The 24,025-nt window shown below is 39.8% G+C and overlaps 1 protein-coding gene across 4 annotated transcripts; it reads left to right on the plus strand.

Annotated features, from left to right (window-relative positions):
- The first annotated feature begins 2,657 nt into the window (after window positions 1-2,657).
- On the plus strand, window positions 2,658-17,967 carry sytl2a (synaptotagmin-like 2a). Of its 4 annotated transcripts, none has more exons than XM_029448788.1 (19): window positions 2,658-2,743; window positions 4,937-5,181; window positions 5,519-5,673; window positions 7,174-7,297; window positions 8,527-8,596; window positions 8,694-8,802; window positions 9,941-10,498; window positions 11,256-13,289; window positions 13,891-13,992; window positions 14,149-14,205; window positions 14,372-14,439; window positions 14,650-14,754; window positions 15,057-15,226; window positions 15,405-15,507; window positions 15,601-15,762; window positions 15,847-15,949; window positions 16,029-16,134; window positions 16,693-16,898; window positions 17,451-17,967. In XM_029448788.1, exons 2-19 carry the CDS (start codon window positions 5,081-5,083, stop codon window positions 17,597-17,599), a joined length of 4,482 nt encoding a protein of 1,493 aa, XP_029304648.1. In that variant the 5' UTR covers window positions 2,658-2,743; window positions 4,937-5,080; the 3' UTR covers window positions 17,600-17,967. The 4 variants fall into 4 exon arrangements, with proteins under 4 accessions (XP_029304648.1, XP_029304650.1, XP_029304651.1 ...); XM_029448790.1 differs by having other exon boundaries at window positions 2,658-2,688; XM_029448791.1 differs by lacking the exon at window positions 2,658-2,743 and having other exon boundaries at window positions 4,864-5,181.
- Window positions 17,968-24,025: the final 6,058 nt, after the last annotated feature.

Genomic DNA, 24,025 nt, shown 5'->3' on the forward strand with positions numbered 1-24,025 from the left:
ATTGTTGGCCACTGTGGAAACAAGTGAACACATTGACAAACATTTTGATGTGGTAAACATATAAAACAGTTGCTTATTTACACATGCAGAACAATAACATTCATTTGGTGTTGTGTTTGTGTCCACTTAAGGAATCTCGGTCCAATATGTAAGTCTGTATATATGTCTTTACCATCTCCTGAGGGAGATCTCTGTGTGTGTGTGTGTGTGTGTGTGTGTGTGTGTGTGTGTGTGTGTGTGTGTGTGTGTGTGTGTGTGTGTGTGTGTGTGTCTGCCTGCCTGCCTGCCTGCTGCTGAGCAGGTCGTGTACTGTGGCTTTTTAGAGCGTTTTGTCTGTAAACAGCTGCTGCAGCACGATGAGAGCTGCGGGTGCAGGTGATGATTCTCTGTAGGCTCATCACTACCAGAGGCACCTTTCACTCTGTTTTCACATTGTCATTTGTTATACTGTAAATATGAATTATGTCCACCTTAAATATAATTTTTCTTTACTTATTTTCTTACATAGTGTTTACTCTGCTAGAATTCTAGTGATTAAACTATAAACATTTTATTTGACAAATGTTTACCTGCTTGTTGTGTATTTTAGGTTTTAATTGTTTAATTGTGCAGAGTTTATTTATAAAGTTCTTCACCCAGCATATTACTCAGCTATATTGTAACTGAGATTAATCTCAATGTTTTTCCAAGTTAAAATAAAGGTTAAATTAATATCTGTATGTTTGTATGTATTTACTTTACTGTTTAGTCGTGTGTCGTTGTCAATATGATCCAGAGTTAAGAGTATGCAGGAGAAAGTATTATTATTTATCAGATGACTGGTTTGTTGCAGTAAGCTTAATAGAGCAAACTTAAAGTTTGTTTTCCCTGATTAATTACCTTGCATTTATTTATACAGTTAATTATTTATTCATATATAAATCCCAGCTTTAATTTATTTATCATTTCAATTATTAATTAAATCATTAATATATGTATTTATGTATTAATGTATTATAGTATAATACTAATGTCAATGTTAAAATAACGGCCGATGTCTTTTTTATTTATTTCAATAATTATATGCTGATATGGTGTTTTTATCAAACCAGATATTTACATGAGACATTTCACTATATATTACTATATTACTACATGTTACTATATTTTGTCTTTGCTACCTATGTAATGTAATGTAATGTCTAATAATAAGGATAATGCTTGAAAGCTGACGTTTTCACAGAGCAGGCACTGCACTCTCAAGGCTCTGGAAAACAGAAAACAGCCGAACATCCATTTAAGTAAGACACATAACTTTACAAAAAGGTCAAAGAACAGCAATGTAGAACAATGTATTAAGGTGCTACACATGTTTTCAGGGAGAGCATGTGGTGTTCAGCTGGTGGAGGTCTCTGCTGCTCTTTGCTGCTCTCTGCTGCCTCCGCTGCTGCTCTCTGCTGCTGCTCTCGGCTGCTGCTCTCGGCTGCCTCCTGCTGCTGCTCTCGGCTGCTGCTCTCGGCGGCTGCTGCTCTCGGCTGCTGCTCTCGGCTGCTGCTCTCGGCTGCTGCTCTCGGCTGCTACTCTCTGCTGCTACCTGCTGCTGCTCTCTGCTGCCTCCTGCTGCTGCGCTCTGCTGCTGCGCTCTGCTGCTGCTCTCTGCTGCTGCTCTCTGCTGCCTCCTGATTCTGCTCTCTGCTGCTCTCAGGCTGCCTTCTGCTGCTGCTCTTGCTGCTGTTCTCGGCTGCCTCTTGCTGCTGCTCTCGGCTGCCTCCTGCTGCTGCTCATGGCTGCCTCCTGCTGCTGCTCTCGGCTGCCTCCTGCTGCTGCTCTCGGCTGCCTCCTGCTGCTGCTCTCGGCTGCCTCCTGCTGCTGCTCTCGGCTGCCGTCGGCTGCCTCCTGCTGCTGCTCTCGGCTGCCTCCTGCTGCTGCTCTCGGCTGCCTCCTGCTGCCTCCTGCTGCCTCCTGCTGCTGCTCTTGGCTGCCTCCTGCTGCTGCTCTCGGCTGCCTCCTGCTGCTGCACTCTGCTGCCTCCTGCTGCTGCTCTCTGCTGCCTCCTGATTCTGCTCTCTGCTGCTGCTGCTCTCTGCTGCCTCCTGATTCTGCTCTCTGCTGCTCTCAGGCTGCCTTCTGCTGCTGCTCTTGATGCTGTTCTCGGCTGCCTCCTGCTGCTGCTCTCGGCTCGGCTGCCTCCTGCTGCTGCTCATGGCTGCCTCCTGCTGCTGCTCATGGCTGCCTCTTGCTGCTGCTGCTGCTCTCGGCTGCCTCCTGCTGCTGCTCTCGGCTGCCTCCTGCTGCTGCACTCTGCTGCCTCCTGTTGCTGCTCTCTGCTGCCTCCTGATTCTGCTCTCTGCTGCTGCTGCTCTCTGCTGCCTCCTGCTGCTGCTCTTGCTGCTGCTCTCGGCTGGCTCTTGCTGCTGCTCTCGGCTGCCTCTTGCTGCTGCTCTCGGCTGCCTCTTGCTGCTGCTCTCGGCTGCTGCTCTCTGTTGCCTCCTGCTGCTGCGGCTCTGCAGCTCCTCCCACCTGCATCCCATACATACATAGGATCCAGTTCTCGGCTGCTGCTGCCTCCTGCTGCTGCTGCCTCCTGCTGCTGCTCTCTGCTGCTCTCTGTTGCCTCCTGCTGCTGCGGCTCTGCAGCTCCTCCCACCTGCAGTAGCTCAGGATCCAGTTGTAGATGAGTTTTCCCCCAGCAAGGAGCAACATCGAGAGGTGAGCTGACTGCTTTCTGACTTCAAACTTGGAAAATACAACTCAACTCTCCTCTGTATGTTGTTGTTCTAACACTGTTGTTTCCAAATGAGCAGCACGTTTACATTTACAGAACATATTACAGAACTACTATACTGTTATTGTAAACTGGTAACATAGAAGATTGCAAATGTAACAGCATACTATAACCAATTCAGTTAAGTCATGTTAAAACTCCTTATAGGAATATTGTGTAGACTTTTAATTAGCATAAGAATATAGCATTGTTTAACAACTATTTTAAATCCAGCTCATCCTTTTTAATCCAGTTGAACTCAGATTCACAGCTAGGCTTGTTGGGGGACTGCTTGTTTTTATGTCAATAGGTACTTACTTTCCAGTAAATGTAACTTCAGTTTTCGCAAGGAAGTTATGAGGAAATAAATGTTCTGTCCTTCAGCTAGACTTTTAGAGAAACTGGACGTGCAACATTCTTCTTTGTAAAAAAATGAAGTAGTCCACATAAATCTGCATGAGTTTACGCAGGAAAAAAACATGTTATTCAAGACTTCTTACAGCTCAGTCTTCCTGCAGCCTTGTAATTGAGAATAGGAGGCGATTACAACTTTCCTAACTTGGATAATGGATAACAATGGGAGCCAACAGTGCAATCACAACTAGGCTGTTTCTAAAGACACAATAACATAACTAACATTTTCTACATAGCAGATTAATTAATTCCATTTTTTTCTTAAGCAAAGAGAGTATTTATCATTTTAACACAATGAAGCAGTTTTTCAGCATGAACCTCAAACCAATCAAGTGAAGTTTCCAACAAATTCCCACAGAATTCTCTTATGTGGGTGTGTATGGGCATTGTTGGAACATGCAGGCATTCCTGAGAAAGATATAATCTGCTTTAAAGGAAAAGCAGCAGTTCTCCTGAGATTTAAAAAAGTTGTAATCACTATTATAAGATAAAGTATCACTGTTGGCATGTGTGCAGTTCACAAACTCTAAGATCCATTCAGTTTTTTTTAATCCTTTTTTCAATCAGATAGACGTATGTCTCATAAGCTTGACATATGAATGACAGACAGAGGTAGACAGTCAGAGGTAGGAGTAATAAATAAATTACCGTTTTTTAGTGAGAATAGTATATGTTGTGGTGGTGGCCTGAATATCAAACATGCAAATAAACAAAACACAAGAAAATTAAATGTAAATATTTTCTCCGATTTGAAAAAACCCTCCAAATACAGAAACACGCTGCAAGTAGTTTCAAAGGGAAAACAAAAAGTGATGCACACAGCTGGGATCCGTTTGTTGTTGCCATTTGGTTTTTGAGTTATATGTAGAAAAACCTTCAACTTGCTTGTCCCCTATTAGGAAATGTGTTGTTAAAGTGGTGAAGACGTTTTCTTAATTCAGAACATTGAGCATCATTGAAATAAGTTTACTGTGTCAGGTTTGATTTTTTTTTTTTGAGAAATTATCTGCAACGTATGTTACTAGTCATGATCTGAATCCCTTTCAAAATAAAACATGTTTTACTCCCGAGTAAGCCAGTCAAAACACTGTTATTTTAATATTTCTTGATTTTTGTACATCTTATGACAGTAGGACTATACCTTACTCATCAACTAACATTGCATCATGACGCACAATTCATAAGATTCAAAATCTTAATTTTTAAGAACTTCAAAGTCTGTGAAAGCTGTCATTGTTGCATTCTCATCTAATAATGTTAACATTGTTGTAAGTTATTGCTGTTTTTTTACAAGGCACCGAAGCTTATTTAACTGCTACCAACTAGGGATTAACATTACTGATTACTAGTATAGTATAATTACTAATTATTCTCTTGACTCCTTTAGTCTATAAAATGCCCTTCACAATTTACGAAAGTATAAATTGACATATTCAATTACTCATTTTGTTTCAACAAAAGTCCAAACCCCAAAGATATACAATTTATTATCACAGCAGAATGAGAAAACCAGGAAGAATTGGAGAAGCTGCAACCAGTGAACGTTTAGCATTCTTGCTTTAAAACTTGATTTCAATCATTTATCAGATATTAAAATTGTTACTGATTGATTTGCTGTTGATTGACAGCTGTTAATCGCCATGTTAATTAATCATTACAGCTCTGCTACCAACTATTGTATGCTGTCTGTTGAGGGATGCTATAAGAGAAATAGACTTTCTTCTGTAAATAATATAAATATAACCCCCCCTCTCTCAATTTGTTGCGGTTTTCTTTCAGGTTCAAATTGGTCTAGAAAGGGTCAAACATGGCTGCAGGAAACACCAGCTGAAGCTAAACATATTACAGTAAACGCAGTAAGGAGTGCCTCTCAATACTCAAAGCAGTGGAGAGCTGAGGACGCAGCGAGCGCCACCAACCACCATGATCGACCTGAGCTTCCTGACGGAGGAGGAGCAGGAGAGCATCCTGGCTGTGTTAAAAAGAGATACTAAGCTGAAGATGGCTGAGGAGCGGCGTGTCCAGTGAGTTCCTTGTGTCACTTGTTCCATGTTAGAAGCTTTGGATCGAAGCACAAATGAATCCCTCGCTCTTTAAGTTTCATCTGTCACGTAAACAGTGTAGAAATGGTATACATGTCTGTCCTGGATCTTACTGAATTGTAGAAAGTGCAGTTATTTGGTACCTTGAAGTTGTTTACAGCACAGCAGAGGTGAATACATGGGCTTTTTGCAAAATAATCTTTGCGGAACATGTGTTACAATTCTTCATTTTCTAATGCCAACATTTTGAAATGAAAGCTCTGAATAACAAAGTTGTGAGTAGTTGCTCTACATTTCCCACGGATGTGTCTGCACCCAGGAACCTGCAGAAGACTGTGAGTGACAAAGGCCAGCTGAGGTACATGACTGGAGAATGGTTCTACGAGACCAAGCAGCTGCGTCATCAGGATCGCATCCATGGCTCCGAGATCATCAGGGCCTCCATGAGACACTCGCATAAACCGCTGACTATACGTGAGTCTTTTTTATCCTGCTTTGCTTTCCTCTCACATGAACATTGTAAAATAAGCGTGATGCCTTGAAATGCAAGTTCTTTGTGTATCAAGTGAGATACATTTTCCCTCCATGAACAGAAATGCATGAAAAAGACAAAACCAGAGACCATTTCTCAAAATCTTGTTCCACATGCAAAAGAAACTCTGACATATTCATCAGAGTATTAGGTCATAAGTATTAGGCCTTACAGGTCATAAGGATCTAAGAATACCAAAGTTGTAATTTCTCGTCCATCCATCCAGTAATCTTGTGTTCTGGTTTGTAACATTAAAGTCTCATGGAGTAAGCATAACGATAGTGTTGTTAAGCCATTACAAAACCCTTATACCCTCGCCCCAGTTGCTGCTGAACTAGTTGTAAAGTCAGCTGATACATCAGCTGATCCAGGACACAGTTCCTGCTCTAACCAGTTTCATGTCATTTGTCTCAATTTGTTGAAATCGTTTTACTTGCCCGAAGTAAAGCATTAGCTAAGCTGTTAACATAACAATGTGTGCACAGTGATTATTTCCATGTACTACCAAATTTGTGTTGAAGGAATGTTAACACGTTACTAGTGCCTGTAATTGCAATACATTTATACTGTGTAGATTTGTGATGGATCTAAAAGCAGTGAAAACATTCAGTCAGCCTTTCTTGCTGTTGGAATATGTTCAAGTGAATGGACTCTTGAGTATCCCAGCAGAGTGAGAAACACTCAGTGATGCTGTGGGTCTGCCAGGACACTACCAGTTCAATTCATTACAGGTGACCCTATACCACTACATGTAACTTATGCACCTTTAAAAATAAAAAACACTGCAGTGCAGCAAAGTGTCTTCGAAGAGGTCCAAATCTCAGCAGCAACAGAAAGCCCGCTCTCCTTCCGGTGAAGCAGTTTCCCGGCGGTGGGGAAGATGAAGGGAAAATTCGAGTCATTTTCTTGATTCTACAACTTTGGACTTCCGATAAATCCAATAAACTATTAAAACGTACACATACCCTTTACCTTCCACATGATTGACTCTTAGCTCTACAGCATCGTCCTCTCATGTTGGTCTGAGGGCAGACTGGAGCTACAGTGACTCACTATTGCCTCTAGAGGAACAAGTGGTATTACAGGACAACTTAGGGACAGCTGCTTGGCATGCTCTTTTCAGTAGATCTCTGCAACACAACACATAGACGTCTTTAACATAAGGTCCAAACTGTAACTTCTCTACATTCTGTTGATAATGTTAGTTAATTTTTGTATTAAACATTCTGGCCATATCTTACACATTACACCTTTAACATATTACACATGAATGAACACAGGTTATGTAGTGGCTAGCTGGAATCTTCTGGTCAGGATGGAGACTTATTATTACATCTGGGTTGTTTTACATGAATCTGTAAGGTAATTATGAAATGATTATGGTGTAATGCATATGAACAGTTTGAGTTTCTTAAAAATTATCTGTGTATTGTGTGCTGCAGTGGAACTCTCCCAGATAATGCCTGAGAAGCCCAGTTTTGTCAGCAGTGAAAATAAAGAAGTGTTCGTCCCCCCTGTACTCTGTGGAGTCCTGCAAGAGCCACACATTCAGCTCAGCAATGAAAGGTGAGTACAGAGAACCAAAGCAGACAGTAGTCTGTAAGCAGAAGTCACCCATTCTTCACATGAGTTTTGAAATTTAAATGTTCTCACAAAACTACAGCTTTACTCTTTTGGTTGTGTCCCATCACTCCCATCAGCATTATTTCCAGCAGCAGCTGTTTCCAGTGAAAAGCGTTGCTATGTTTGCTTTGTGTCTGCTGGATGTGCAAGCAAAAGTTCAGCAGCGCTGTGTCTACAGTTTGTTCCTCTTTTGTCATAGATTTACATAGAATGTTTGGACGCATCTAGAAACTGTTTGGAAATGTAGGATATTTTCTGATTACTTGTCATGTTGTTTTATAGGATAAGGCTGGCGTTATTCTTTATTGCTCTTATTTTCAAAAAATCCCAAGAAAAGACCATAAATCTCACAAATACATAGTTTTGTTTTGTAGTGGAATATTTTCAGTAATGCACATTTGGTGCTCAGGCGAGTATTTCTGGATGTGTATGGGATTCATATTGTGACTCATTAAAGAAGCTCTATAATGAAAGTTATAGAATATCACTTGAGTTATCCTTGAGAGTAAAATAATGGATTGATTTTAAATGGAAACGAGATTTTACCCAATGTATGGTGTTACGACATTGTTAGCAAGTTCAAAACTCCATGTTGGTTCACATAAAGCATACAAATATTTAAAGAGAAATCTTGCCTCCTGCCACTTTAAATAATCTCTGAAGTACAAATTTCAACATTTAGGAAACCCCACATAGTACAAACAGACCATATGGTCGGTGTATTCTGTTGTGAGCACCATCACATGCTTCACAAGTAGATTATTTGGGTATGATTGCTAGTGAGTGGAATTGTGCACACACTAAATGGATACTTTGTAATTGGCCCCGTAATAATCGTCTTAGAAGGTCAGGTCTCACATGTTCCTGTTTTCCACTTGCTTCTGAGGAGCGATCAGATTTATGAGTATCATACACATTCTGCACTGCCTTTAGACGTGAGAATTTACCTGAATGGTCTTGATTGCAATTATATATATAACAGTAACCAATTTGTCTCAAAAAACTTTTGATGAGAAATATTGTTGCAGCTGGCACAGCCACTTGCAGTGACAAGAGAACTTTGTTGAGGAGGTTATTTCATTGATCAAAAAATGTCTGTTGTATAAAAGGAAGTGTAAATCAAGATTACATTTATTTTTTAAGTAAATCATCATCTTTGTTTATTCTAACAGGTATCAAAACCAGAAGCAGTTTGAAAGACCACAATATGCAACTAGAGCAGTTTCACAGTCACCCACAAAGGTAGGAGTGGAGGAAGTAAATCATTTGAAGAGTTGCGTGCGAGTACATGTTTCAGTGTTTTGCAGGTGTTATATTTATCGGTCTTCTTTTGTTGAAGCAAAGAAAAAATCCGTTCAACAGTGACGTCATTGCAAAACACACTTTTGAAGAAAAGGACAGTCAGCTACTGGACGGAGCAGAGGATCAAACCCAGACTCTGAATGAGGGTGAGTTTTTTTAACTCATATCTGTTAGTGCTATTTTAAATATGCATTGTCAGTGTAAGTGGATTGCTTGATCTAATGAAATCTCATGTGTTATGTTTTGAATTGAGTGGACTGCTTGATGGACAAATCATAAAAGCGGTTACATTACAAACCAATGTAAGTGTGGTTCTAGCAATGTGTTTGACATCCAGGTGTGGGGTTACCCTTCAGGTGTTTCAACTTTCCCTGTGAACAGCATGTTGGCATGAGCAGTTGTTGCATGGCGGTGAAAGCATGTACTGGCTTGTGATTTCTAACAATTTTATCATCTGATTTCATTCCATCTGGTTTTTGAGAGAGTTTTTACAGAGTGGTACAGGAAAAAGGACAAAATACAATTCCAGACAGGGGTTCCCATGGGTTGTCAAAGTGAAGAGAAGTCTAAATACACGAGGCTGCCAAACTAGCCAGAGGATTACACAGAAATACATTCCAAAGCCTTAATCTTTACCGCATGACTTGTGGCTGCTGGAAATATGTCACAGGAACTTTAAAAACAATGTTTTTGAAGGAGAAATAATATGATAAGGAAACAACAGAAACAAATAGTGAGAGTTTAAACAATGTTAGGTCAACTGTTGTGTGTATATTAATCAATGGGCATGTTTTACACAACAGGCTCTTGGCATACTGTAGGTCTTGACATCTTAATGTAATGTGTTTTTATAAATAAAGCACTTTTCAAGACACTCACCCTTTGAGTCAACTCTTACAGAGAACAAATGTTGGCCTGCTTCCAAAAAAGCTCCAAAACTGGTGTTCAACAGTTGAAAGCCAGCATAAATGTGACGGAATAGATCCTTTACTTAAGTAAAAGTACCAATACCACATTACAAATGATAAGGAGCTTTAACTATTCCAGACATCCCAACACTAATGAAAGACTGGAGTCGAAAGTAACAATGTCTGAAGGGAAACATGAGGTGTTGCAAGAACAACAGAGAATATGTTAAACAATGAGGGTTTTGAACATGATTCTGTCTTTGAGAGTTGCTGAAGCATTAAATTGTTAGCATTTTCTTTAAAACACTTGATGACAAAAACACACAGTTGATGTGTTGTTGGTTAAAATGGTGTACATTTGTTTTGTTTCTTTCAGAGCCTTTATTATCATCTGATAGCTGCCTTTCTTATGCTAGTTACCCTAATGATAGCCTGATCACCCAGAATGCATCTGTTCCCATGCCAATGCCTGAAAACAGAGGAGTCAGCACCAGTTCTTTTGTTGAGGAAGACTGGCCAGGAGATCCGCAGACTAACTCTGCTGCTCTGCGCGGCATCCTCAAGCACTTGTCCACTTCGAGCTCCACAGACTCCCTGTTCTCTCGCCTGGACCTGCAGAGTCCAGTTAACCTCAATTCTCCCACTGAGACCTGTATAGACAGGAAGCAGGTGAGGTTCAGCTCCGTGGTTGGTGCAAACGAAGTGGAGTGGCAAGATAGGAAGGAGCTGGAAGAGCACAGTTTGCTGGACATCGACTCCATCACTCCCTCTGGGACAGAAAACAATAGTGACCTTGAGAATATTGGCACTACCACTGTGGGCACACAAAGGCCTTCGATCAATCAGAGTGAAGTGGATTCACAGGAAGGTGAACTCAATTGCAAAAATGAGGCAAACCTCCAAGAGCAAGAAGCTGGTCAACAGGTCCTTGGTGGTAAGAGTTTTATTCAAAACCAGAACTAAACAGCCAATCCATCAATCAGTCAAAGTAACAACTAATGACTTCAGTATCTACACATTCAGAAACATTTAGACATCAGACACGTGTATACAGAAACACATTTCACATTCATCCTGTTTGTGCATGTAGCAAAATGTGTGCATTTATGTATTTCTGCTTTTGGCAAGTGGTGGATAAGAAGAAAAGCAAGAAAACATCTGTTTTTATTGTATTATTGGGTTTTATTGCAACCTGATATGGCATTGTGGTCTGCAATCTTTCTATAAGTGTCTCGTACCATGTGTTGGACTGTTTCTATTGTTTTCAAATGAAGTGTGACGTTACAAATCTCAAAGTATATGAATCGGGTTTGAGTGCAGCCTAATAATCTGCTAATTTTATTGTGTCCACAATTGAAGCTCATGGTGTATTTAGGTATTAGTGGAACTTCTTGTCTGGATCAGATCTGTTAATATGTGCATTGCTGTTTGCCTTGGTGTCTTTTTTATAGTACCACCGAGGGACGTCACATTTGCACATTTTCAAATCCTATACATCGTGGCATTTAAAATGCTGTCAGAAATAACATTTTGCATAAAGAATTTAGTTACAATACTACAGTGAGTGCCCCACTTCATTTGACAGTGATACACCAAGAACAATCCTACACAGGTATCCTTGATTATACTGTGCAGTGTTAAGTAGATATGTTGTATATGACTGATCAGATATGTGGTTGCTGTCTTTGCAGATGTCTCTGAGCACTGTCATTCAGAGTTCCTAAGCCCTGCAGTGTCCAGACTGGTTTCTGCTGAGCAGAACTCGGGTAAGCCTGTTCACCTGGAGACAGAGCCTGAAGATGACCGTCACTCTCGGGCTAAGGCCACCGACTGGCCAATTGGATTCAACATTCAGCCCAAAAATATGCCGGAACGAAGAACTGACATTTCTGCTGAGGACCCCTCAGATACCAAGCTGTCTACTTGCAGCTCAAGGGGTTCATCTCATGCTGTTTCACCAAAGCCTAGACAAAGACTGCTTGGAATTTTTAGAAGAGAGAAAGAGAAAACTGAAGAAGTGCAGAATCCACAAAAAGAAGAGGAGACGATACCTCAGCAGAAAGAACAAGGCAGAACCCAGAATATCTCTCATTGTGCTGTAGAGACTACTGTAGACAAACAAGAAGCTAAACCCTCTGAGATGGCAGAGGTCAGAACACTACAACATGAAGCTCTGCAGAACACTCCGTCTAAAGAAACAATGGCATCAGTAAGTGCAGACAATCAACAGGAGGCAAGAGAAGGCAGAGTTGTTCAGCTTCCAGAGAGACTATACAATCTGAAAGCTTTCTGGGAGAGAGAAAACAGTGGTCCCAAAATAATGTTTACCAGAGAAGAGACAAGGCGCAAAGACGTCCCCAAGGAAGGATTAGAGACTTCACATGGTCATCTGTCTAACTCTGATGTGGGGAGTATAGGCAACAATCTCTCACCTCAAATGGAAATGATAGGTGAGGATACTGCTGGCTTGTCCCAAGAAAAGATTTTGTCACCACAGACCGACTGTAGCTTCTCAGTAGATGTATCTAAAGAAGATGGCACATACAGAGCTAATCCAGTCCTCATCTATGAAGACACAGATGTCTTTTTAACAGGTTCAATAATAGAGTCACAGATTCCGGAGCCACAGAAAAATGCCATCACTCCTGTACCTTTTTATGTAGCCTTCAACACCCAAAAGCAACAGAGCGATATTCCAGTTCCACTTCCCAGGAAATCTAGTTCCAGTCCTCAAGAAGACAGGCCAGCCAAGATCAGTGAAGTTAAGCATTACTTGGAGAAAGAGTATACAGAACCCAGGGTAATCGCTACAAGAGTCAAGGAAGCCTCACTCAGTTCCCCACTGTCTTATCTGACAACATCCTTAGATACTAGAGAGAAGTATGAGGGAGAGTCCCAAACGTGTCCATACAAAACCAAGTCCAATGTTGTCTTTAAATCATTAAAAGTGAAAGACAATGGTTTTGCCACTCAGAGTCCAGACAGCTCAGAGCTGAGGAGTTCTGATAGTACTGGGGATGTAGAGTCAACATGTCCCCAAACTCCAAGATCAAAAGACCATGAGGACGAGGTAAGAGGTCCATCCAAGACCTGCCTTCCAAGGGTCCTACCTAGAGAATCCTCCAGTCCAAAGAGATCCAAGCTGGAAGGCTCTCCCTTGAAAACTTTTCCAATAGACATCAACCCCCAAACTAAGGTTGTTGAAGAACAACATAGGAAGCCAACACCAATTCCAAGACAGAAGAAGAGTCCCTCACATGAAGCAATGCAGACAGTGTTGACAGACACTAACCCAAGCACAGACATCACCTCTCGTCCTCTCCCTTTACGTCCAGAGGACATAGGGCCGCAGTGTTGTAATGTCAATACACAACAAAGTAGTCCAAGCTCTTCTACTTCACCACAATCCAAAAAAGCTTCAGAGAAGAAGTTGGGGACCTTTACATGCCTTGCCAGATCTTTCATCCCTCAGGATTATCAGCACTACCTGGGGCCACAGGAGCAGGCCCATGTCCCTCTGTTTCACACAGATACCTCTGTTGAAGAGAAGGATGTGGGACACATACCACAGAATGTCCTCAGAGGTTTTGTGGGAAACCAGAGCAACAGTCCCACTGAGGGGAATCCTCCCAGAATCAGTTCTTGGATTGTACAAAATAAAGATGGAAACTCGAGCCAAAACACAACGACCAGGGCCTGGTCTCTGTCTCGGCCAAGTTCAGGCAGTGAGATTTTGAATTCTTTCTCCATTTATATTTCTTCAAGATAATGATTGAGAGATAGAAACCAGTAATCTTCGCAATCACGCAAAGTTAATACATTAACATTACAGTGAGTCTGATTTGACTGAAAGTTAGTTTACCTGCCCTGACAAACTCTTAGTATTTCTACATGTTTGTACAGTCTCAATTCTGCTTTGTATTCCTTCCTCAAGCCTACACAACTGTTTAAATGTAGCTGCCTTTAACAATCAATACAAATCTATTTAGTTTAGTTTTTCGCAAATGGTTGTTTTTCATTATCAATCATTTTTTATTAAAGAGCTGCTAATGCCATTTGGTGTTTCCAACAACAATATTCCTGTCAATTCATCACAATAAATGAAAAGACTGTCGGGTCATGATGATAGAGGTGCAACTGTTTTACATCCTAAACTGAGTTATTAAGCATTACACTTGCCTGAAATGTTTGACAAAATTAAAATAGTTATTGTTTTCAATTATTTAAACCGAAGCATTAAGTTTCAGATGGTTGTTAGTAAATCAGAAATTGTGTAATTGTGTGCGAGTGTTTTTTCCAGAGCTGATTTTGTTTCATTTGTGGCAGGTTATGATGACACTTCTAGTCCCATCATTGCAGCCTTTAAACGATTATCTTCAAGGAGCATGTCTTCATCTAAAAGTCTGGAAAACCTCTCCTCACAAACAAGTGACAGACGTCGTTCTTCTTCACAGTAGTTCTTTATTACAGCTGAAGTCATAAAGCTGTATTGTATTGCCAGTGCATTATTTTATGTTCCATGTAATCATTTTATATGGGAGAGGTGTGTAAATAATTCTGTCTCACGGCCCTATTTCTTCTTAGGAGAAGAGAAGACCCAAAATAACTCAAGAGAACAAATTAATCAAAGTGTGGATAACGGTGAACATGTGGTCCTCTCTTTGTATACACATTTAACAGCACGTACACAGGCAGGGCAATGTTTTAACATAAAACCAGCATACTTTTCAAATCGGAGATACTCATCAGTCACTGTAAGATATTCAAAGTCATATCTTTCTTCCATTTTCTTTGCTTCCACCATCAGTCTCTACTCTTTCCAACTCAAAGCAGATGAAGACCAGTGTGTCAGTGACTGCTCTTCAGCAAGACGAGGTAACTTACTCTTAACTGGCTCTTGTACATTGAAATCACAATAAATAAAATGGTATCCAGTGTTCTGTACTGCAGTCAGTGAACTGATACATTTACCAACTTTACCTTCTACATGAGAGCTAAAAGATTATTCTTCTCCTATGGCACAGTTTAGTGAGTTTTTCTTCCTTATGCTCATGTTTTGTCATTCATTCGTTTCTCTGGTATCAGGCAGACAGTGACAGCACCTTTGAGACCAACTTGGGCTGGAGAAGAAACGCAGGCAGCTCCACGTCTAACTTAAGTCTCTCCTCTGGAATGGCCTCCATGTCTTCTGTATGTCCACGTACAGCTCACTATATAACTATGTTTCTGATAACAAATACACTCAGCCATTTCCGATAACAGCTGGTCACTGCAGATGCTTTTGGTCTGTCAATGAGATGTGTTGACCATAAGAAATATAGAGAATATCACAAGACTGATCCTTTAATTAAAGAAAATGCTTTGTGTGGGCTTTAGGTTCAAAGACAGACAATCAAGGTAATGAATGTAATTATTTTCCTTTTACAAAAAAGTGAGGTCCAACCAGAGGATGGTATTTTTTTTATCTCTTCTGTGTTATAATGAATGAGCAGGTCAGTGGCAGCAACAGCAGCATCTACCCTGCAGACTTTGGTGATATTGAAGTCCAGGGAAGCATCCAGTTTGCAGTGAACCACATCCAGAAGCTTGGAGAGTTTCACATATTTGTGGTGCGCTGCAGGGATCTTGCCGTGGCGGACCCTAAGAAGAACTGCTCTGACCCGTAAGTGCTATTTTAGGATGAAGGTAGAATAAATGTCATCATCCAGTGATGTTTGATATAAAGGTTGGAGAAAGGGGACTGGCACATTTGTCAAACAGTTGCCTCATGCGGTCATTTAAAGAATTTCGAAGGTTTCAAATGTTGTAGTTGAGAATGTAACTCTACTCTCTTTCTACAGGTATGTGAAATGTTACCTTCTTCCTGATAAAACAAAGTTAGGAAAGAGAAAAACCACAGTAAAAAAGAAGACTTTAAACCCCACCTACAATGAAATCCTCAGGGTAAGACTTCCATATTTAGTCTTTTATAGATTTCTCATTACATGTATTCCTTATTTTACAAACATCTTTGATGCCCTTCTTACCCTTTCATAGTTTAAAATCATAATGGAAGGGTTGAAGACTCAGAAGTTGAACATCTCAGTGTGGCACAACAACACTTTTGGGCGGAACAGTTTCCTTGGCGAGGTGGAGCTTGATTTGTCGGAGTGGGACTTCAGCAACACACACATAAATGAATATGCACTAAAAGCCAGGGTAAAGGCTTCATTTCTATATGCAGTCTGTGTGTTGTAAAAGTGATTTGATCAGATGTTTACTCACCTCAACTCAATCCTTCAGATCTTAGCACAAAGTCCACCCTTGTCTCCCTCGCGTCTGATGACAGACGATGGCAGAGGACAGATGAGATTCGCACTGAGATTCCTGCCACAGACGTCTCACAGTGAGCTGATGACTCCTCACATTTGATCAATTATTTTCTTTGAGTTCTACTTCTTATTGTGGTCTGACTGCATCCACAGGTAAGAGAACATCTAGGATGGAGACTGGTGAGGTGCAAATGTGGGTGAAAGACTGCAAGAATCTTCCTCCAGTCAGAGGAGTTATTATCGACCCATTTGTGAAATGGTAGGACGATGGAAACTGTCAGGTCTCTGAATATGGAGACCCAACGTTGTTGGAATTCAACAAGTTAATCAAACATTATGACTCATTAAAAAATATATGCGGAATATAACTATGCAATTGTGAAATAATCCAAAACAAGTTTTCTTTTGTTTTTTTTCACATTAATTAGGAGTAGTTTATTGCAGGTCATTTTTATTTTATTTCAACAGTTTTATTAAAAAGATTCTGTCAATCAAGACAAAGTGATACAGTTATATAATTGGCTTTCGCTCATTCAGCACAAAACAGCAGCCAATCATTGTGAAATAAACTGAATAAAATCAATACGACCTGCAATAAACCCTGTTAGTGTGAGAAGAAGCTGGGTATAATAACGTTTCATAACATGACAATAACATAACAATGTGTTTCACAATTTCATGGTTATATGACATAGTTTTCTTATATTTATGTAATTAATTTATTATTTATTTATTTGAACACTTTGTGTTTCCATACCCGGAAGTTATGCAACTAGTAATAAATGCATTTAATCTCCCTCCTTTCCTTCTGCTGCAGCACCGTACTTCCTGACACAAGCCGGAAAAGCCGACAGAAGACGCGGGTGGTGAAGAGGACGGCCAACCCGATGTTCAACCACACCATGGTGTACGACGGCTTCCGACCAGAGGACCTCCGGGAGGCCTGTGTGGAGGTCACAGTGTGGGATCACGACCGACTGAACAACCATTACATCGGCGGTCTGAGGCTTGGGTTGGGGACAGGTGAGAGTCTACTCCAATGTTACTTTTTCAACAGCAGTTTTTCCTTAGCAGTAAGGGACAGACAGAGGGTGTGAGAGCACCTTGAGGCAAATGTATAATTTGTGATATTGGGCTATAGGTATACTGGTTACCTCTGCAATCTGGGTATCTTTGATATATGAGTTTGATTAAATTGTGGTCTGAATTTGCATAAACTCAGTTCACTTTGATTTTGGATATACTGTTCAGATAATGAAAACACCTTACATACAACTACATTTACACAATGTTTATACCTTTCCATCCTCTGGAGATGATTTGGCATATCCATTCAGAATCTCGTCACAGTGAGGGCTGTTTGCATTTATTTAAATTTTTGCTTTTATAAGGCATGCCGACCAGATTGTATTATTAGGTTTAAATTAGGTTTAAATCTTTGTTTCTACCTCATGTACAAACACGTACTCTCAACGTGGTTTTAATTTGAGTAATAATTTTAAATTATTAATTTCATTGTATTATTCAATTACTAACTTCCTATTAATACAATTATTTCTGTGCATCTCTGTGAAGGGAAGAGTTACGGGGTGGAAGTGGTTTGGATGGATTCGACGACAGATGAAGCAAATATATGGCAGAGGATGTTACAGTCTGATGGTGAATGGGTGGAGGATGTTTTGCCTTTGAGAATGTTGGTAATGGCAAAAAGCATGTCAAAGTGAGATTGTATAAAATTAATTGAAAAATGTGTGTACACATTATGGGAGCACAGCATACACATGGGATGGATCTACAAACTATACACAGAGTGGAAGCAACAGCCTTAATGAGCAGTGTGTGTCTGTAGCTTTATAATATATGTATGATAAATTAATAAACAAGGTGCTTTGGTTTTTGTAGCTCAAACCACATTTAAAATTTGTCATCTCAAAAATGTAATTATTTTATTTAGAAATAATATACCAAATAGGGCAGAAGATAAATCCAAGTTATTAAATATATACAAATTGTTTTGATCTGAGCACTAATGATTTGTATATAATCCTGTTGTTCAATTATGTGATTACTGCATCAAGTAATTCTATCTTCAATAAACAGTATATTATTGTGAATTTGGTTTGGTGTTGTTGTAATGGGAAAGTGTTTCATTCGTGTAGCCTAGAGAAAAGCCAACACTTGGAAATAGACAGTATAGTTCAGTTATTGACATATTCGCATTCATCATAATCCTAAATATTCCACTCAGAAGCAGCAATAAATTATTATATTTCTAGTAGTTTCCAGACATTCAGCATATTGCAGAATTTTGCAGCTGCAGTATCATGTTCATTTGTGATTCTTTTTTAGCAATAACTATAAATTATGGGCATTATTCATTAAAGTAGATAGTGGTTTAAAAAGGACTTTGAGGCCTCTGGAAAGACAACAATCAATGGCCAGTGGGAATGTCTTTTTTAAGCTTCTAAAGACATAAAGAAATGGCTGCAAGTGCCAGGAACCAAAATGAATCAACAATCTATGGCTGGCTCAGCATGCTAAGTATTTAAGTTATTTATTCTAAACTGTATTTATGTAGGTGCTGTTATATTCACTCTTTTCAAGTTATAGTTATAGTCTTGTCCTATCAGATGTTTTATTATCTTCATTGACCACTAGAGTCTGCTGTTAAGCCACAGATGACCTTTGAGAGTTATATTTCCAAGCCCTACTGCAACTAATTGCCATTTACTACCACCTATAACCATACAGGGTAGAGACAAGACATAGTCTTGCCCTATTTTGAAAGAAAACATCGACATCAATCATTTAACTTCAATAAAACAAGAGAAAACATGACATGTATCTTTATTTGAGATTTCAACATCTGGTCATGGTTTTTAATTATTTTTATAATTTTGGTTTTACAAACAATAATAATAATATATTACAATTTCCATTTAACTAAGTCAGAATTATATATATATATATATATATATATATATATATATATATATATATATATATATATATATATATATATATATATATATATATATATATATATATATATATATATATATATATATATATCCTACAGTACATTTAATGCAGCAATATTTTAACTCTCACCTTCGCACAGTTCTAAAGCTTTGTCATTGGTTGATCTGACCTGATGCGACAAGAAATCCCACAATACGATTGGCTGTCGTGTCCTGTCAATCGAGACTGGAACCAGCTAACCAGCGACCAGCCTCTGCGTTGCTAAGGTAAATTAAACAGCTGAGTCAAGCTCACCGTATTTTGCCCTAAACGTAGACGACTTTGCCTTCAAAATAAAATTATGGATAGCGCCATTTAGGGAAAATATTTTTTTAAGCGCGCTATTGGGGTTTTGAGATGAGCCAAAATCAAAACATTTAATTTATGCAGTGTAATCCTGTGGTAGAACAATAACTCAATGAAATGATAAGAACAGCTGCCCACGCCACACCCCGTGTTTCTGACGACATGAAATGGCAACAATGAAGGTGTGGCTCAAAGCGTATTGATGTGATCCGGCACTTATTTTTATTATCCAAATGAGGAAATAGAATATTCGCAATTCGCAGAATCCGGTTGTAATTCATATACATTTTTTAAACCTTGAAGAGCCAATGACCACTAAAGAGTAGCCTGTGTCATGGAAGACAGCCAATATGGCGAAGGTGAATATATATTAGCAGGTGTGGAGATGAATAGCTCTGAAACAGCACGACAGCTCAGCAAACAGAAAGCTCTCGTGTCTGGATGTTTCAGCGTCACTTCAACACACATCACCACAAATCTGCGCACAAAGACAGATGGAGTTTGATTTTCCATCAGGTGGTTTTCGTAACACCGATATAAATATAAAATAAATAAATTGATTTGGTGAAAACTATTCTGTTTATATCGGACCGACGCTATTTTATGAATAATTATAATGCATCTCACCTTGTAGTCCTACATAGTCTCATAGTTGAGTAATGAATGTTACACAACATAAATTGCACTGCAATGTGTTTCAAGGATAAAAGCTGAGAAAAGACCGATGGAAAGTGATTATACTGTAGCAGCCGGTGTCGTTTTCAGCCGATTTAATGAAGTGAACGGCCGTGCGTCAACGGCACTGCACTCTGGCGCGGAACTTCTCAGAGGCTGCAGATTCATCAACATATCAGTCCTGCTGCCTTCAGAGGCTGCAGGGATTCCATCAACTGAAGGAGCTTTTCATATTATAAAGCAGCTGTGGACAGCAGATACTGTAAGAACCCCCCACATTCATTCATAGATTAATGCAGACTTTCCTGCTTTGCCGATTCTGGCTGGAGATTGTTTATTGACAGTGGTTACATAACCTTCGAAACAAGCTACAATTGAATAATTTAATAGAGTACATGCATGCACATGCACTCTGGTACTTAAACAAATAATATAATAATGAGCTTTAATTGTATAGCACCTTTCATGCAAGAATTGCAGCCCAAACATAACAATTAGTACAACATTAGACAGAATAAGAGCATTTACAGTACAATAATCACAGTGTTGATGTAAATTATTGTGAAATAGCATTAAAAATAGAATGAAATAGCATTGGAAATCAGCCCAAAATGTCCCTATCGGTGCCGGGAAAACTATCAGAGCCATATTTTGAAAGCATGAGATCAACAACAGTATGAGTGTGGCCTTTCAACTGGTTTACTCCCTTTGACTTTTTACGTTTACAGCATCAACCTCTTTATTGACCTATTAACATTTAAAACACAGACGTCCCTGCGAGTCCAGATTCTTTTGGCAAAATCTAGGTTTAAAGCCCATTTCATAAACAAACCCCAGTTTGTTAAGTTTTATGAAATCTACATTTTGGATGTTTCTGGGAACATTTGATAAACCAGTAGTGGATGATCGTAATTTTCTTGGGGGCACATAGTTGATGAGAGAGTTGGCAGTGTAACTTGGTGCGGTTCCGTTTAGGGCTTTGTATACAAGAAAGAGGACCTTAAAGTCAATTCTAAAAGTTACTGGAAGCCAGTGTAGAGCGGCTAACACTGGACTGATGTGGTCTCTCCTCTTGGTTCTAGTCAGCAGCCTCGCTGCAGCGTTTTGGATGAGCTGAAGTCTCTCCGTTGTTGTTTTTGGAAGGCCGGTAAAGAGTGCATTACAGTAATCGAGTCGGCTTGAGATAAAAGCATGCATTAGTTTTTCAGCATCCTTTTGATTTATAAATTGTCTGATTTTAGCTATATTTCTAAGGTGGAAGAATTATGTTTTTGTCACCTTGTTTATGTGGGATTTAAAGCTTAGATCTGAGTCTATGATAACACCAAGACTTGTGACTTCAGGTTTAATCAAGTAAGTTTCCCTATGTTATTCAGCATCATCTCTCTTTTTGTTACAGGACCTACTAGTAGGATTTCAGTTTTGTTCTCATTAAATTTTAAGAAATTATTGCTCATCCTTTTATTTATTGCTGACATACAGGTGGTGATGGAGTTAATAGCTGTAACATCATTTGGTTCAGCAGAGATGTACAGTTGTGTGTCATCCGCGTAGCTAAGGAAGCACACATTGTGTTCTCTAATGATGTCCCCCAGTGATAGCATGTATAGAGAGAACAGTAATGGACCGAGGCAGCTCCCTTGTGGAACTCCAAAGTGGGTATCATGCTTCTCTGACACATGATCTCCAAGCATGACAAAGTACTTTCTCCCGTTGATATATGTTCTGAACCAGTTTAATACACAGTCAGAAAGACCAACCAGTTTTTCTAGATGATTAATTAGGATGTCATGGTCGATCGTGTCAAATGTTGCGCTCAGTTAAATGTTAAAGCCTTTTATTTTCATTATACAAAAGTACAATAAGATTCAGAGTGCAACTCTGTCTCAGTGGGCAAAAAATACAAAGACATACACAACATTAAAAACACAGCAGTAGGACAGACAACATAAGCAATCATACGGGGGAATAAATAGTAAAATATATTGATATAAAAATAGTTTATACTTTTTAAAAGTGCAATCAGAGTGTGTATGTGTGTGAAGATGGTTATGGTTATTGCATTAGGTCTGGTGGTTAAGCAGCCTGACGGCCCAGGGGTAGAAACAGTTTTTTAGTCTGTTTGTCCGTGATTTGAAGCTCCTGTATCTTCTCCCAGAAGGCAGGAGAGAGAACAGTCTGTGACCTGGGTGAGAGCTGTCCTTTATTATTTTGTTTGCTCTGCTGAGGCAGCGGGAGGTGGAGATGTGTTCCAGAGAGGGCAGGGGGCAGCCAACGGTTTTCTCTGCCATCCTAATCACTCTCTGCAGGGCTTTCTTGTCCGCAGCTGAACATCCAGCATACCACACAGAGATGGAGTATGACAGCACGCTCTCGATGGTCGCCCGGTAGAAGGACACCATCAGCTTCTTGTTCAGTGTGTTCCTCCGTAGCACCCTCAGAAAGTGTAGTCGCTGCTGGGCCTTCTTAACTAAGGTCTATCAGGATAAGAATTGAGACCTTGTTTGTGTCAGAGTTCAGTCTGAGGTCACTAATTATTTTAGTAAGAGCAGTTTCGGTACTGCGGCATGCTCTGAAGTCTGATTGAAATTCCTCCAGGATGTTGTTCTCTTTAAGAAGGCCTATGCGTTTTTCTAATTAGTTTTAGACTTACCTATGTGTAATTTTGTATGTTGTTAAAATAAGCAGAACCAGTCTTGCTCTGGAGGAAAATTAAATGTGTACAGAAAGCAGACGTTAAACACCTTGCTAACAAAACAATGTTTGAACAAAATAGGTCCATGTTGATGTTTTAAAAGCCGTGCAATTACCATGATAGCCTAGGACAGGGGTCGGGAACCTATGGCTCTTTCGATAACGCGATATGGCTCGCAGACAATTTTGAGCTGACATTTTTTAACATGATTAACAAGTAATAAATAATTATACTGTGTCATTTTAAAGTAAAACATTTAGCAGCGGATTTGTTTTTAGTTCTCCCCTCTCCTTTCCTCCGCTCTGTCTCTGACTGCACAGCGCGTGTGTGTGTGTGTGTGTAGGGGCGGAGCCCCGCCCGTCGCGAAACTGCGCAAAGCAAGCAGTAGACCGGGGGGTCAAACTCATTCACAGAGGGCCAACATTAAAAACTGGGACTACGTCGAGGGCCAAACACAGTCCACATTTATTGAACAGGATACACATAAAGTGCAAAAAGATATGGAACACATTTAAGTCAACTGCAAACGGATTGCTGAGCAGTTCAATTAAAATATCTGAGCAGCAAAGTCGGCAAATGCTCTCAGTTGATCAGCAGAATGCTGTCGGGAACACAGCAGTGGAGATGGTTTGTCAGTGTTTGGAAACACGCAGTCACCAAAGTGTCCTTCTGCATCTGAGTCTCCCACAGGTAGCTCGGCTTGGAACGCTCTCACTGCATCATACATGTCTGTGATCACACGGCCCTGAAGCTGCAGGTTTAACAGTGAGATGCTTCGTTATGTCGCACAAACAGTCCAGCTCACATCGTCCCAGAGATCTGTGGCGTGTTTCCCTTTGCTTTCCAAAAACTTTCATTTCATTCACATATTTAGATTCTTCCTCAAATGTATTTTCCCGTGGTTGTGCCATGCATTGAATTAATTACCAAAACCGGCGGGCCAGTTATGACCGACATATGATATTTTCTCGCGGGCCGGATATAATTGCCTTGAGTTTGACACCAGTGCAGTAAACACAGAAACGTGCACATAAATGAGATAAATAACGTAAGCGTTTAGTTTATTTAATAAAAGAGCACCTGTTCAATGAAACACTGATACCTCTATTAGTACTCGGAGACGTGTTATATTAAAAAATGCACGCATAAAGTTGCATTCAAATGTATTAAACATATGGCTCTCAAGGAAATACATAAAAAAAATATTTGGCTTTTATGGCTCTCCCAGCCAAAAAGGTTCAAGACCCTTGGCCTAGGATATGGGTATGCATTTTTTCCATGTTTAAAGATGATGATCCATGATTCTTATTGCATTGACAGGAAATTCAATCATTTAAAATAATTAAAATTTCTCTCTTCATTACAGGTTATTAAACATATGCAATAGTATATACATCCGTTTCGCTAAAACTGCAATTCTGTTTCCAGGCTATAAAAAATATAACGAGTGTAT

Source organism: Cottoperca gobio, chromosome 14 (genome assembly GCF_900634415.1).
Source record: "Cottoperca gobio chromosome 14, fCotGob3.1, whole genome shotgun sequence".
Taxonomy (NCBI): Eukaryota; Metazoa; Chordata; class Actinopteri; order Perciformes; family Bovichtidae; genus Cottoperca; species Cottoperca gobio.